Raw genomic sequence first — 15,660 nt, forward strand, 5'->3', positions numbered from 1 at the left:
CCAACATCCTGTTTATGCCCAGAGCTCTCTCTATTCCTCTAAGAGTTAAGCTTTTGGAAGTCAAAGCCTGGAAGACTCTTTTCTGTTGCTCTCCACCCCTTCACACCCTTCCTGGAGGGAAGGGCAAACAGCCCTTCTGACTGGAAGGGCAAAGGGAAAGAGGAAAAAATTGTTCAGGCTTCGACAACAATGTCCTGCACAATAACCTCTTGTGCGGGGATGGCCTCAGATGACTTCTTCCCGGTGGCAGAACCTGTGTGTGCTCAGGGCCACTCTCCGGGGACAGAGGCGAGCCTGACAGTCCTGGCCCCCGAAACCCCACCTCCGCCAGGACCCTCCCCACTGGCCATTCCCCCAGGGTCCTCACCTCTGTTGATTTAAGCCCCCTGCTAGGCGCCCTGCGCTTCCCTCTGGGAGCGGAGAGAACCGTGGGCAGGAGAGTGAGTGTGTGGGGTCAGGCGCAGCCTCGCCAGATGGCTGCCCTCTGGGTGGGAATTCCTCACGCGTCCTCTTCTGTCCCTCTGGTCTGTGAGCTCCCTGCAAGCTGGGACCACGCAGGGTCACGAAGCACTCACCCCTCCGTGAAGAGAGAGCGCTGTGGTTTGTTTTAGGGAGATTTACCATTATTCTTCCCTTTGGAGTCCCACTCCTACTTAGGACCCTGCCTCGTACATGGAGCTCTTGAGTACATGCGTGAACGAGGAGCCCTCCCCTGGACGTGGAGGGGCAGTGATAGGGGAGCGAGGTCAACCCTGCTCCCAGGATGCCCGTCTCACCCTCTCTGTTGTGTGAGAAAACCCCACTGGGTAAAAGGAACAGAGAGGAGGCAGCAGCAGCCTTCCCGGGTGACCCAGGAGCAAACACTTGGTTTGCATGAGCTGCAGGAAGCAAAGGAGTTTATGGAAACTCCTGTCCCCGAAGTAGGAATGCATTTCCACCCAGACACGTTCCACCCAGAGGTGCGGGTCTACAGCTTTAGCTCTCCCACAGTCTCTGTATATGTTTTCCCCCAGACCAGCTAGGTCTGCACCCCCAGAGTGGAAGCTACGTCTCCCACACTTGCTCTGTTCCTCGGACATGCTCTCAGCACCCCTGAGAGCAGCCAGGGGTTCTTCTGCAAAGTGAGCTGCTAACGACCGACCGTGCGGGATCTTAGTTAGAGATGTGCATTGTGGCCGCAATGCCCTGGCCAAGCACAGCTGAGTGGTTTTCTCTAAGCCTTGATTTCTGTGAGATAATAGAAAAAATATATATTGGTCTCTGCCCCCGGTTCCTGGCTCAGAGCTCCTAAAATCATTGTGATTTCCTGAGCAACAGGAGAGTCTTTTTTTTTTCCCTAATGGTGGCTCTGGTGAGCTCCTGGTTGGGGGTTGGCCTCCAAAAAGACTAAGCCATGATGAGAAGCTTAGAATTTTCAGTCCCATCCCCCTCATCCTTCAGAGTTAATGATTGCTCATGCCTGCATCATGAAACCACCATAAAAATCCCCAAAATATGGGATTCAGGGAGCTTCTGGGTTGGTGAACGCATGGAGATTTGGGGAGAGTGGGGTGCCCGGAGAGGGCAAGGAAGCTCTGTGCCCTTTCCTCTGGCCTCGCCCGGGGGCTCTCTTCCATCTGGCTGCTCCTGAGTTACACATCTCCTTTTGTAGTACATCAGTCACCTAGTGAGTCAAATGTTTCTCTGAGCCATTTTAGCGAATTCATTGAACCTGAGGCGGGGTGGTGGGCACCTCTAATCTATAGCAGGTTGGTCAGAAGCACAGCTAACAACCTGGACTTGGGCCTGGTGTCTGGAGGCGGGGTGGGGGGAGTGGAGAACCTTGTAGGACTGAACCCTTAACCTGTGGGATCTGATCCTGTCTCCAGGCAGATAGTGTCAGAGCTGAGGAAAATTGTAGGACAGCCAGCTGGTGCCCCAGAGAATTGCTCCTTAAGGGGGGGAACCCCCGCATGTTCGGTGTCAGAAGTGGTGGGGTGTGGTGTGGTGGGAGAGTAAAGGAGACAGTCAAGAGGAAACCCTGGGGGGTGGTTTTCCTTATCTGCAAAATGAGGGTAATAGTTGCCATGTTACAATGGAATTGTGAGGATTAAATGAATGAATCTTTGTAGCGGTTTTGATACACTATGCAAATCCCAGTGTGCAGAAAACATGGCATCTCTTTATCTGTCTCTGAGTCAACTCAAAAGTCTTCAGGCGTACGCACAATCACATGCACCCACATTAAGTACACAGTCTGACTGGTTTTGCAGAAGGTATGCGCCTGTGGAAGCGCCACCACAATCAAGTTTAGAACATTTCCAATACTCCAAAGTGGTCCCCCTGCCCTTTTGCAGTAGTCCCGCCCTGCACCCCAGCTTCAGACAACCACTGATCTGCTTTCTGTCACTAGAGATTCATTTTCTAGCATTTTGTTTGAATGGAATTTCACTCAGTAAAATGTCTGAAAGAGTCACCCATCTTGTCACACGCATCCATAGGTCACTCCTTTTTATCGTCGAAGGGTATTCTATTGTAGGAAAATACTACAATTTGTTTATTTGTTCTGCTGGTGGATTTGGTGTTGTTTTCCAGTTTGAGGCCAGTATAAATGAAGCTGCGACGAACATTCATGAACAAGTCTTTGTAAGGACTGTGTTCTTATTTCTTTGGGGCAAATGCCGAGGGGAGGGACTGCGGGGTGGTGTGGTAAATGTATGCTTATAAGAAACTGCTAACTCTCGTCCAAAGTGGCTATAACATTTCCCACTCCTACCAGCAATGCATGACAATTCCAGTTACTCCGATGCCTTGGAAACATGTAAATCAACTTATTTTTGACTCTGAGCCCTCACTCTACCAGGTAAGGAAGAAATTCAGCCTTATCTATTGTCAGGACTATTCCCACAACACACGCACACACATACACACAGTAGGGGAAGAACAGAGAGGCTGGGTTTTACCGTGTGCCCTGTCTGCACTGCTCACCACTAAGACCTCCATTATCCTGTCATTTCAGGTCTGCCAACCCCACCAGGGCTGAGCCACCCCAGTGACTGAGGATGGTCCCAGAGTCTGGGACCCACACAGCTGCTCCTCCCTGAGGTCCTTCTCCTGCCCAAGGCATTAGAAGAAAAGTACTAATTAGTACCTAAAACTGTTATCCTGTCATATATATAAAGCACTTAGCACCCAGGCTCATAGAAGACACTTGATGAATGTTGTTTCCTTTCCCCAAAGAGGAGGGAAGTTTGTCCTCCTCAACCCTGGCCACATTCCCCACCCTAAAAACTGGGGTTTCGGGGTGAGAAGACCTTTCTGTTTATTCCTGCTCACTGTTATGAACCATTTACTCAGCTTGGAACCCTAACCCATTTTGACCATCCTCTGTTGCAAAGGTAGATCTCAGTGCTCAGCAAACAGGGGCAGTTGGATGAATGAATGGATGGTTTACTGTTGTAAATTTTATAGATGTGGACGTGAACTCTTGAAGACAGTTGTGCCTCGTGGGGCCATCTCGGCTCTAGAAGAAGGTTCTGCTACAGCCAGCTTCTCTAAATTCCCACACAGTTCCCGCTGGGGGAGGCAGCGGGGCTCAGGAGACAGGCCACTGGGGCCTGCCTTGGACGCTTGGATCCCTTGGAGAGCCATCCCAGGTCCTTTGCTCTTGGGCGCCCCCTAGGGGCCAGAACGCAGTACTGGGCAGCCAGCTTTGCTTCCTTCATCCCGAAGAAACATTTTTACTGGAGCCTGAGAGGGAAAGTAAATCAACCATTAGACTCTAATCTACTGCTGCTCGTATTTTGCATTTATTTTCTCACCTCTGTTTAATAACTGATCTTTAAACTGTTTTTCTACTTTATTCCTTTTAAAGTAAATGTTTTGGCCAGTAGGAACAGGAAAAGACGCTCAACATCACTAACCATTAGGGAAATGCAAAATAAAACTACAGCGAGATACCACCTCACACCCATTAGGATGGCTACTATCAAAACAACAGAAAATAACAAGTGCTGGTGAGGATGTGGAGATAAGGGGACCCTTGTGCACTGTTAGGGGAAATGTAAATTGGTGCAGCCACTGTGGAAAACAGTATGGAGGTTCCTCAAAAAATTAAACAGAATTGCCATATGACCCAGAAACTCCACTTCTAGATAGATGCCCAAAAGAATTGAAACAGGGACTCAAAGAGAAATTTGTATACTCATATTCATAGCAGCATCATTCATAATAGCTAAAACATGGTAGCATCCCAAGTGTCCACTGAGGATGAATGGATAAACAGAATGTGGTGTACACATACAATGGGATATTATTCAGCTTTAAAAGGAAGGAAATTCTGACACACGCTGCAACATGGATGAAACTTGAGGACATCATGCTGAGGAAAATAAGCCAGTCACCAAAGGGCAAATGTCATACGATTCCACTTCTGTGAGGTACTTAGCCAAATTCGCAGAGACAGAGAGTAGAATGGCGGTTGCCAGGAGCCGGGGAAGGAGGGAGCGACGGTTGTTTAATGTGAAACCGAGCAGAACTCTGCAGGGCCTTCCCTGGTATAAAAGCTCTTCCGTGTCTCTTTCTTGTTTGTTTAAAAAAAACAAAAAAAAGCTTTAGTCTCCTAGACCTTCCCTGAGTTTCAACGAGCAGACTCAAGCAATTACTAATTAGAGAAGTGAAGGAATGCAGAAACAAAGGGAAAGCAGTCAAGCAAGAAAAGTATTGACAGCTGAAACAATCGTTCACCCATGAAACAGGGTCACAGGACCCTAGTTCCTCCTGAAAGAGTATAAACAATCTGACGCATATCTTTGAGTTGCTCTGCACAAACTATGACCCCACCCACCCACCCTGCCCACGAGGATGATGATCACATGCTGAGCACAATCGTGTGGACCCCAGACTGGTTGGAACCAGAAGGTTGATGATTAAGATTCCTGAAACATCACCGTGATATCTCACCACCAACCAATCAGAAGAAAGTCCACAAGCTAATCACCCTGCACCCCTCACCCCTAATGTCACCTTTAGAAACTCTTCCCTGAAAGTCATCGAGGAGTTGGGGTCTGTTGAGCATGAGTGCCTCGTCTCCTCGTTTGGCCCCCTGCAGGAACACTGTACTTGCCTTCAGCACAACCTGGTGTCGGTAGATTGGCTTTGCTGCCGGTGAGGCGAGCAGATCCCAGTTCGGTTTGGTAACAGATGGGTGCAGAGTTTTTGTTTTACAAGATGAAAAGAGTTACAGAGGTGGATGGTGATGGTGGCTGAACAACATTGTGAATGCGTTTAACATCGCCGAACTGCACCTTTAAAAATGGTTGAGATGGTAAATTTTAAATACAAAATTTGGGGGAAAAGTAAATGTTTCCTGAGTTAATATTATTTACCTAATTTGACTATTTTTTTCATTAGCCTATTATGTGCATTATCTCCCATTGTGATCATATTATCTCTTAGATGACTGAATTCTTTTTGTTTTGTATAATTGTATGTGTGTACGTGCGAACTTTTCTGTTCTGTTTCACATAATTTTCTTCGGTTGTTGTTTCAATCCTCTTAGCAGGTTCAAAAACTTACTAGATTCATTATTGATTTCCTTTTATTTTTTTTATTTTTTAACATTTTTTAAATTGAGTTATAGTCATTTTACAATGTGTCAAATGATTTCCTTTTATTATCTTATTTCATTTTAGGGATGAAGTGGGGTGTTCTGGGAGGAGAACGTTAGTTGGGTGCACACCACATGTGCCTGGGTATATATCTACATCAGTTAAATCTCCCCCACCCCACCCCCTGTTATCCCCATCTTCACCCCAACACAGTCCAGAGCCCTGGGGCTGGGGGTGAGGCTAGAAATAAAAAAGAGGAATCCCCAGTGCTGCTGCCCTGAGGAGGAGAGTCAGGCTTTGTCCCTGGGAACGTGAGGTCTTTGGAGCAGCCACATTTCACCAAGAGCACGTGTCGCACCCCTTACATAAGTTATCTTATTTAATTCTGAGAGATGAAGTTCAAAAACCCTGTGAAGTAGGTACTTTACTAGTATCCCATTTTCTGGATGAGGAAACAAGCTCAGAAAGGCTAAGAAACTTGCCACAGTCATGTAACTAGCGGGGGGGGGGGGGACCTGGGGTTCGCAGCCCCGTCTGCCTGGTGTTGCAGCACAGGCTCCCACCCCGCAGGGCTGTGTCCCCCGAGGCTGTCATTCAAGGCCTCATGTCAGGGCTACTGAATCAGAGCGGGGAGGGATGGAGTCCCACATCTGCCTTGTGTGCGATATCGTCCTACAGGCAGGCAGGTCCCCAGGCTACTCATTTATCTCTTTTAACCCGTTTTACAAATGTCAAGTGGGAGCTGCCAACATGGGCCACAGTGGCTGGGACAGTCCACGTGTCCTCCCCCCAGGTAAGGATGGCGGTGGGTCCTTGCCCCTGGGCCGAGGTGGGCTGGGGAGGGGGTTAAACGTGCTGGCCGTGCAGCCAGGCTGCCTGGGTTCATTTCCCGGCTCCCCCACCTACATCTGCGACTTCAGAAAAATTATTTACCTTTCGAGTTAAACAGCTTCCTTGTCTGTAAAACGAGGGAAACACTAGTGCCTACCTCTTAGGGTAGTTGTGTGGATTCAGGGAAATAAACACGTTCAAAATTCTCAGTTAAGGCGCTAGCTATTTATTGCAGTGATTCCCCGTATCCCTGTGGGGGAGCCCCTGACTCTAGTTCAACCTGCAAGGACGGGAGACTGGCAGGGTCACCAGGAAACCACTGGACCAGACAATCCAGGTCCACAGGCCCCAAGTCCCTCCCCAGGGGAACCAGGAGCCCCTTCTTAGCCAAGGCCCAGCGGCCCCGCCCTTGCGCCCGGAAACCACGCCACGCAGCCGGCTACTTCGCACAGTCGCCTGGCGCTAACCGAGCGGTGCAGCAGGCTGGGGGAGGCGGGAGCCCGGAGGCTGGGGGTGGGGGGCCCCGAGCGGCGGTTCGCAGCCTCCAGACCAGGTCTGAGACTGAGCCGCGCCCAAGGGCTGCTCGAGGGAATCTGAAAAACAGGGTGTTCTCGTCCCTCCTGGAAGAACGAGGGATGGGGGGGTTGCGGACAAACACCCTCCTACCAGATGGGTCTCAGGGGGCAGAGCAGCAGGAGGGAGCAGAGGAACGGGCCGGTTCTTACAGCCCAGCAGAAAGAGAAATGTCTTCGCGGGAGACTTTGCCCTGATACCAGCAGCCACAGCAGTGGGTGGGAGGGGAGGGCGGAGGGTCTGCAATCAGAACAGCCGGGGCCAGGGCCCGAGGGGGCGGGGCCTGAGAGCGGGGTGGGGGGTGGGGGCTCCTGCTGGGCCGTCCCTGGAAGGAAGGTCCCGAGGGAAGGGGCCTGAGGCCAAGCCGCAGGTCAGATCACACAGGCCGGGACTGAAGGAAGGAAACGAGCTGTGGTCCAGCAGATGAAGTGATGGGCCAGGACGGCGGGAGAGACAGGTAATGTGATGCTTCATCTTACGTGTCAACTTGACCAGGTAACGGGGTGCTCAGATACAGGTGGCCCTTGAACAGCGTGGGGGTTAGGGGTGCCAACCTCGTGCAGTAAAAAATCCGAGTAAATTACCTTACAGTCAGCCTGGTGTCCGGGGTTCTGTGTCTGCTGTTGTAACCAACTGCAGGTCCTGTAATACTGTAGTGTTTAGTACCGAGAAAAATCCGCGGATCCGGGGACCCGAGCAGTTCCAACCCGTGTTCAAGAGTCAACTGAATTTGCTTGAATATTACTCCGGGTGTGTCTGTGAGGGTGCTTTGGATGAGGTAAACATTTGAACAGGTTCACTGAGGAAGGCTGACCACCCTCCCGAGGGTGGCTAGGCCCCATCCAGACTGTTTGAAAGCCTGGGTAGAATAAAAGGCTGGGTGAGAAGTAATTCTTGCTCTGCCTGTTTTAGGGTTGGGACGTCTGTGTTCTGCACTCTGATGGGAACACCCACCACCGGCTCTCTTGGGTCTCCAGCTGCAGATGGCAGATTGTGGGACTTTTCAGGCTCCTAGAAAGTGAGCCAATTCCTTAAAATAAATCTCTAAACAGATAGATGATAGGTAGGTAGGTAGATTCATATCCTATTGATTCTGTTTCTCTGGAGAACACTGACTCACACAGGTAACCGGATTGAAGGCAAAATAGAAGGCTCATAGAATTGGGGCGGAGGGGGCGAGTGTCTGGCAGGGAGCAGCCGGATGGGGGTTAGGTAAGGTTACTGAGAGGTCGGCAAGAGGAATCATTGACGCCAGGTCAGCACTGCAAAGTCTCTTCGTGTGGTCTCTGGGGCTTCCATTTTTTCAGTTCTCTGGGTGCTGAGAGCTGAGGGTTGCTCAAAACCTCATGCACAAACCCAAGAGTTGTTATGTTTATGAATATCCCCCTATTTCCTGAGGCGGGAACCCGCAGGACCTCTGAGAATGGGCGTGTGTTACCTGCACACACTGCCACATGGTGAAGTTTCAGCCAGACACACGCACACCTCAGAGGACACCTCCTAGCTCTGTGCTGTTACAGGATGTGTAGGTTTAAGTCCAGTGCAGTGCTGTGTACAGTGACAAGGCCAGGTAAAGGTGAACTTGGCCAGATGGAGCAGACAGAGAAGGCTGATTTGGTATGCAGTACACCTGCGGGGACAGGCTAGCAACCCTATGCTGAAAGAAGACACATTTGATATGCTGGAGACAGGTATACACTCACCGTCCAGGGCCCAGCATGGAGGGGATGGCCCCACTGACAGGTGGAGGGAACATGTCATCTTCAGAGACTCAGGTAGGTGTTGGCTGGGAAAGCCTGGCACATGGTAGGTAGCATGGCCCTCCCTGCCTCCTGCTCTGGGTTTAGAGAAGAAACTCTCTAAAGTAAAGGGTACTGGGATGCTCACAAGGCCAGGAATGGGATCGAGAAGACCATGGCAGAGAGCCAGCTCCAAGAACCCGGCTGTGCCCCTCCTCTGGGCTCCATCAGCACCCTAAGCCTGGGAACCACACTGTAGGTGCGATTCTCCTGATGGCCCGTCAGCCCCAGTAGTGATGAGTTCCTGAGGGCGGGGACCATGTCAAGTGTCTTTGTGCTCCTGGTGCCTAGCAGGGTGCTTGGCACATAGTCAGGGCTCAGTAAACATGTGCTGAGTGCACAGGAGACTTGCTGTGGAGTCCCCTGAATGGTGACCCAGAGCTCCTTGCTAAGACCCAGCCAGGCCCTGAGCCTGGGTAAGGGGCCCTGCCAGTGGGCAGTGGGGCTGAGACCCAGGCAGGCCCCGGGATTCCCGGCTCTCTGCATGGATGATTGTTGTCACATTTTTTTAGAGGGTTGGGGGCACAAGAGGGTGATTGCTTTGTCTTAATAATTAGATAGAAATAAATTAATGCTGTGTTTAGGGGGTCTTGGCAAACGACAGTGGCCTGCTTCAGTGTTCGATTCCATTCAAGTCATCTTTCCTTAGGGGGCAATTTTCACACGAGTTTTTGGCACTCAGAGGAGCGACGTCAGTGACATCTCCTTCCTCAGCTTCAAGTGGGAGCCCAGGGCCCAGAGGGTTCTTCGCAAAGCCTTTGTCTGTCACGTGGCCCAGGGACCTCCCCCCGCCCCACACAGAGCCCTGTGGAGAGGAGCAGGGGGAGAAGCAGGGTGCTGCCCGTGGCCCTGAAGGGAGAAGGCCGGGATGGGCCAGGGTAGGCTTGTGGGTTCAGTCCCTGAGCAGGGGGGCAGGCCTACTGGAGAAAGGTCTCCTTGCAGAACCAGCACATGGGTGACGAGCCATCAACCTCTTGTGAGGAAAAGGCCATCACTGAGGGGTCCTCAAGCAAAAGACAGTATCTGTCTGGTGTTTGGCTACAAAAGAACCAGCCAAGCGAAAGCCTTCATTGTAAAAAAAATCATGCAGGACTTGAATAGACAGGCATCAGATCCCCCCTTTTTTATTGCCACTAATTAAAATGACCAACTCTAAGAATCCTCGAGATATCACCACACAGAAGTCCCCCACATTTCCCCAGGAAACGTGCTGGTGGGTCACCAGCCAGGAGTTACTGCTGCACATGTGTGAGTTTCCAAAGATCTACAATTAGCAGGAACGTGCAGCCGTCTCTGTCCATCAGTCAGGTTCTTGGTTGCAGAAGGAATCCACAGTAGCTATTTAATTGTTGGGAGGGCTGAAGAGACAGGCTGGGCTCCCAGCTTCCAGGACAGCGTTCAGCCCCACATCAGGGGACTGGCTGATTCAGAGCCAGGGCTCTGCCCCACCTGCACCTGCAAACAGGAGACTTGGGCAGAATTTCCCCCGGCGAGACGGGGAGCTGAATGAAACCCAGTGTCACCAGCAGCCTATCCAAGTGGATCTTTTTCTTGGCTTTGTTAAACCTGAACTAAATCAGAACAGCCAAGTATTTCGGCATGAAATGCAAGATGAACATGGAATCCACTGAATTCAAGATCCAGAAAACCAGGCAGCCTGTTTATGCGCCTTCTACAAGGCTTTTGCCAACAGAGGAAAAAAATCCACAGCCCTGTTGAGAGCTCAGACATGTCACAAGGAGGAAGAAGCAAACCTGTAGGAGCTGCCTACTTCTCGGTCTTTAAACGCGCCAAGGTTTCCCCCACTTGCAACTCAGCCACCTGCGGGAACCTTCCAGGCTGGTCCGATCCGGCCGCCTGTGCCAGGAGCTGTCCTCACCCTGACCGCCTCCACAATGGTTCTCAGAACCTGCGTCTGGCTCCTCTGTTTGGAGGCTGGTGTAAACAGCCTGCTCCAGATCCTTGACCTCGCCACCTGACCCTGGGCTCTACCAGCTTCCTCGCTTTCATCACCACCCGCAGCTCCAGGGGAGAAAGGCTTTCCCCAGCCGGGCCCCAGAACTCCTATTGAGGGAAACGGACTCCTTCCGGGCCATTCTTCATGTGGACTCAGCTCTGAGATACTCATGGTCCCAGGGGCAGAATGGCCAAGAGAAGGAAGAAAGTCAGATGTGAAAAAGGCACTGGCCAGGCTGTCCGCCACCCACCCCAGGGGGCCAACCAGGGGCCAGTGTCTCCAGGTTCCGGAAAACTCTGGTCCAGTCTGGGTTGTTGTCCATGTCTGGTGGTGGGGCCCAGCAGTAGGCGTTCCCAGGCAGGGGTCATGCTCAGGGGCTTCATGGTACTAGACACAAAGGCTCATCTGAAGTAGGTATGGGGTTCTTAGCCAAGAGGACAGCACGCCCCAGGGAAGAGGCTGGCAAAGGTCAGCTCCCAGTGCTGCTCGGAGGGCTTACAACAGCCAGGGAAGCTTCAGACCAGACCCACATTCTGATGCCTGCAGGAGGGAAGGGAGGTGTGCATACCCTTCTCCAGAATGGAACTGGGGCAGACTGGGCCTGGGGCAGACCGAGACAGACCTAGACTGGGACACACTGGGACTGTTGTGCTGCAAAGCCCTGGACAGACAGGCTCATTATCACAGTCTCTGTCACGACATCTCACCCACTGGCCATTCAGGTGACAAAGAGGTAGATCCCTAACCCGAACTCTGCCAGTTCACATTTGCTAGGAGATTTATCTCAGCTCGAGAATCTGGTGTGATCTTCCCTTTCAGTTGGCTGCCTCCCTCTTACACCAAAAACAGAAGTCTAAACCAAGTTTTCTTACGTGAGGACTTGTTAAAGTGAAATAGGAAAAATGAGATGCATTAGGAAGGTATGGCGGAGATTGCCTACGGGCTCCTTCAACTTATTTCCTCTTACTCTTGGGAGAAACTTGGCCATACATCCCAGCATCCTTCCTGGTCAGGTGTGGCCTTGTGGTTGGTTGTAGCCAAAGAAATGTGAGTGGGAGTGAGGCAGGCTGCTCCCAGGACTAACCCATGGAATCCTCCCATTTGTGTTTTTTTGTTTGTTGGTTGGTTGGTTGGTTGGTTTAATCAATTTATTTTATTCTTTGATGGAGGTACTGGGGACTGAACCCAGGACCTTACACCTGCTAAGCATGAGCTCTACCACTGAGCTATACCTCCCCTGGAATCCTCCCATTTGTGACCCTCCAGGGACACCATAGTCCCCCAGCAAGGGCAGCCCAGACAGGCTACTACCCTAGTTTTGCTGCACCAGCTTCAGTGATAAATGGGAATTTGGAGGTGTGAGAGGTGGACAGGAGGCTAGGGACCGGGATAGCAATTGTAGAAAGCCTCAGAGCCAGGAAGCCAAAAGAGGCAGGAGTGTACCATCCTCTATTTGGACTCCATCCAAAGAGGATAAAGGGACACCAGCCAAGTAAGGGGCCCCAGGAGCCGTATTTGGCAGGAACAGGGCAGCCTCTGATGGCTGGTGGCTCCTGCTTTATCTCACACGGCAGGCTGCTCCGTAAGAGCTGGCTGCGGGAGTAGTGACAGTTTCCCTTTGGTCCTGGGAGGTCGTGGCAAGTACGTCTCCGTCGTGGTGAGCACATGGGAGGAAAAAGCCTGCAATCCTCAAACAAAGCTTTTGCTCTGACTTTTCACTTATCATTAGCTGTATTGACATAGCTGGAAATTTACCATCAACTGTTCAGAATATCATGTTTTGTTCCTGAAATAGAGGTACTAGAAGTTCCCATGACAGAAACTGGATGTGATTGTTCCATAGAAAAAAATGGGACTATGATTCTAGCCAAGGTCTGATACACTATTTATAGGAGTGATCAGAAATTGCCTGGTAACCCATGTGTCACTGATGCCTGAACCCTGCACAGTGGAGAGGTAAGGTGTCTATAAATCAGTTATGTGGGACAACGCGGTCATGTGAGAGGTTCCCCAGGGCTAGGAACCAGACAGCCCCCTGGCGGAGGACAGCACCAGACTCTGCAGCAGGTCAGCAGGGTGCTCCAGGAGCAAATCGTCTAGATGACGTGTGTGAGCCATGTCTCACGAGGTTGACCGGAGACCATGGCAGTCACGATTCTGGGCACCTTTGTGAAATGTTCCACCCTGATCAAAGGGCATTAGAACACTGGGCCCCTCAGCACGGTTCTCTTCACCTTCTCTGGGCCTGGATGTGAGTTGTGGCTGAGCCCGGCTGCAGTGGAGGTCAGATCCTGGAAGTCTGTACCCTTGGAATCACAAGATGCCAAACGCAGAGGCCTAAGGCCATCTTCAATCCCCCCTCCCTCTTCCCCTGCCTCCCCATGCAGCACTGTCTTCATGAAACTGAAAAACCAGGACCCTTGTAAAGAAAAGGAAATCCAAATGCCATCAATTGGGAGAGTAGAGACACAGGGCTGCCTCTGTCTCTCCACTGGGCATCTCCCTTCCCCAGACTTCACTGGACATCGGAGGGCTTTATGCTTCTTGTCCTGGGCCTGTGGATTTCGCCGTGAAGGCGGGTTAGGGAGAGCATACCTGGCGTTCTCCAGGTAAGAACGGCCCCATCGACTGCCTGTAATGATGTTACACCAGCAATAACCAGATTGCAGCGCTGCTCCCACCTAGGGCCTGGTGCAGTTGCAAAGTTTTAGAGAAGAAAATAACAGACTCATTTATTTAGGTTCATTAAACATATTCCCAGCTCTTCCAGAACATCCTGATGACAACAATGATGTATCTGGGGGCACACGTACAAGGCACAAGCCTGGAGCTGTGGGTCTGTTGTTAAATTTCTGTCCAAATGATGATGATGTGTGTATGTGCATGTGTGTATAATGTTCTACTTTACAAAGCAGTTTCACAATGAGACCTTGATTTCTTTTACACTCAGTTTCCTGCTCTGTAGGCCAGGGGCTCACGTGACAGGCTTGGCTAAGAGGAGGCTCATTTAACAACTGCTCCGCCCAGAACAGAATACTTTGCTGCAGGTCCAGGAGGAGCTCAACCCAAAACAAGGAGGTGATGGTGCCCATTCTCACGGGGCTGGTGAATGTGGAGAAGGAGGCAGTCACCTTCACGGCAGTTCCCTGCGCAAGCCTGTGGGGTCCTGTGATGTGGCCAGTGGATCTGGGAGGACTGAGCACAGTGGTCCAAGGGTCTTAGCATTCCAACCCCTCATTTACGAGGGGGAGAGGAGCCTGGGAAACTCCCCACCACTCCCCTCCCTCCCTCCACAACCGAACAGTAACAGACATTCTCCTTTGGTTGTGATGGGGTGAGACTGAGGGCTGTCATCAGGATGGGGGCTGCAGAATAAATGCAAAATAGGAAATGCATCAGAAATGCTGCAGGTGGCTCCAAGGAAGTTCCTGCGCTCGGGGCCTCCGGGAAGGGCAGGCACAGGTGTAGGAAGTGGGAGGGTGAGTGTGTAAGTCAGGTCCGGGTGCAGGCGCAGACTTCACGTGCAACTTGCATCCTTTCCTTTGCTCCTGTGCCGTCTGTTCAAGGAACTTCCGGGTTGGCCTTTTCTGTAGTAAGTAGTAGTTGAAATGAGAGAGAAGAAGGGAATGGAATGCCAGGGTTAAGAGCAAAGAAAAAATTAAGCTTGCTAACCCAGGTGCTGAATGATATTAGGTCCCAGGGGAGGCCCCGCTTCTTTGACTCCTTGAGCACAAGTCACAGCTACCCTCAGAATGGCCTCAGTATCCTTCCCCGTGCGTCACCTGGGCTTCTCACCATCAGCACTGTCTGAATATTGCTTCTTGCCTGCAACGCTCTTCTAGGATGATAGAAAAACCAGGGGGAAAGAATGGAGTGGGTGGAGGAGGGGAGAGGGGAGGACTGAGCTCAGTGGTCCAAGGATGTTAATGTTCCAACTCCTCATTTACAAGGGGGAGAGGAGCCTGGGGAGGAAGCCCTGTGCAGTCAGGCCCCAGCACCGGAGACCAGCCAGCCGAGACTGGAGATTGGCGCCCCTCCCACAGCACAGAGGGCCCCGGGGTTAGCACACACGGTCTCTTTGAACCAGAGAGACTTCAGGGCATCTCAACTCAAAACAGCTTCAAGTCTGAGGCGGGGTCAGAAGACTACGTTTGTGGGCTCCCAGGAGAAGCTTGTTGTTGAGGGAGATGTTGGGGAGGTCCTGCTGGGGAGGAGCTGGCAAGTTTTGCTTTTCCTGGGTGTGCCCTGCGCTTGGGCCATACAAGCCATGGCCCTTTGGGGTGAACTTTTCAGGAGAGCCCCGCTCTGCCGTGGTGGAGGGAGACTTCTTGGCTTTGGAAGCTGGCCTGAGGGCCTCTTCTCAGTGGCTGAGGCACCCCAGGCTCAAGCTGCGGTGACACTCCGGGCTGGCGTGTAGGTCCTGGGCATTGTGACCTCAGCTGTTCCGCACACAGAGAGGTGGTCATCCTGCCCTCACCTTGGCCTGTAACCTGCATAGGACAGTGGCCTGGTCACGGGGGCCCGTTGTGGGGAGGTTGGGAAGTCGAAGAACACTCTGGCCTCCTCCATCATGTCGGCCAAGAAGGCAGAGCTGAAGAAAACAAGCCCGGTAAAGGGGAGACGCTGCTGGGCACCCCGTGAGCCCCCACTGAATGGAGGTGGGGGGTGGGGAGGGAGAGAGAATGCCCCAGCAAACCCGGGCTTTTCTCTCTCCTTCGAAGCATGACGTGGCCTCTCAGCCTGGAAGGAGGGTGGGGAATGAACCCCTCGTGCTGGAGTGGGAAGGACCCTTTTGGGACAAGGAGCACTGAAACGCCCCACCCACCCCCGACCCCTCTGGGAGCCGTGACCTGGGCCAGACCCACATCTGACCTGCATGTTTAAGGTGCATGAGAACCTCATTAGATAAATG

At 51.9% G+C, this 15,660-nt stretch overlaps 1 protein-coding gene and 1 long non-coding RNA gene across 15 annotated transcripts in view; both read left to right on the forward strand.

Annotated features, from left to right (window-relative positions):
- Positions 1–2,591: 2,591 nt before the first annotated feature.
- Positions 2,592–3,629, forward strand: LOC135319007 (uncharacterized). The gene is made up of 3 exons (XR_010377563.1): positions 2,592–2,625; positions 2,759–2,842; positions 2,999–3,629. It is a non-coding gene; the product is annotated as an uncharacterized LOC135319007 (long non-coding RNA).
- A 3,697-nt stretch (positions 3,630–7,326) lies between these two features.
- Positions 7,327–15,660, forward strand: part of TEX35 (testis expressed 35) — a 28,349-nt gene continuing 20,015 nt past the window's right edge. For 13 of the 14 annotated variants that reach the window (XM_064478024.1, XM_064478031.1, XM_064478023.1 and 10 more), the window contains exons 1-2: positions 7,333–7,449; positions 15,470–15,633. In XM_064478024.1, coding sequence (XP_064334094.1) covers positions 15,625–15,633 — 9 coding nt within the window. In that variant the 5' untranslated portion in view covers positions 7,333–7,449; positions 15,470–15,624. Of the gene's footprint in view, positions 7,450–15,469; positions 15,634–15,660 lie in introns of all 14 variants that reach the window. The other variant, XM_064478033.1, reaches the window with a different exon arrangement.

Source organism: Camelus dromedarius, chromosome 23, assembly GCF_036321535.1.
Source record: "Camelus dromedarius isolate mCamDro1 chromosome 23, mCamDro1.pat, whole genome shotgun sequence".
Lineage (NCBI taxonomy): Eukaryota > Metazoa > Chordata > Mammalia > Artiodactyla > Camelidae > Camelus > Camelus dromedarius.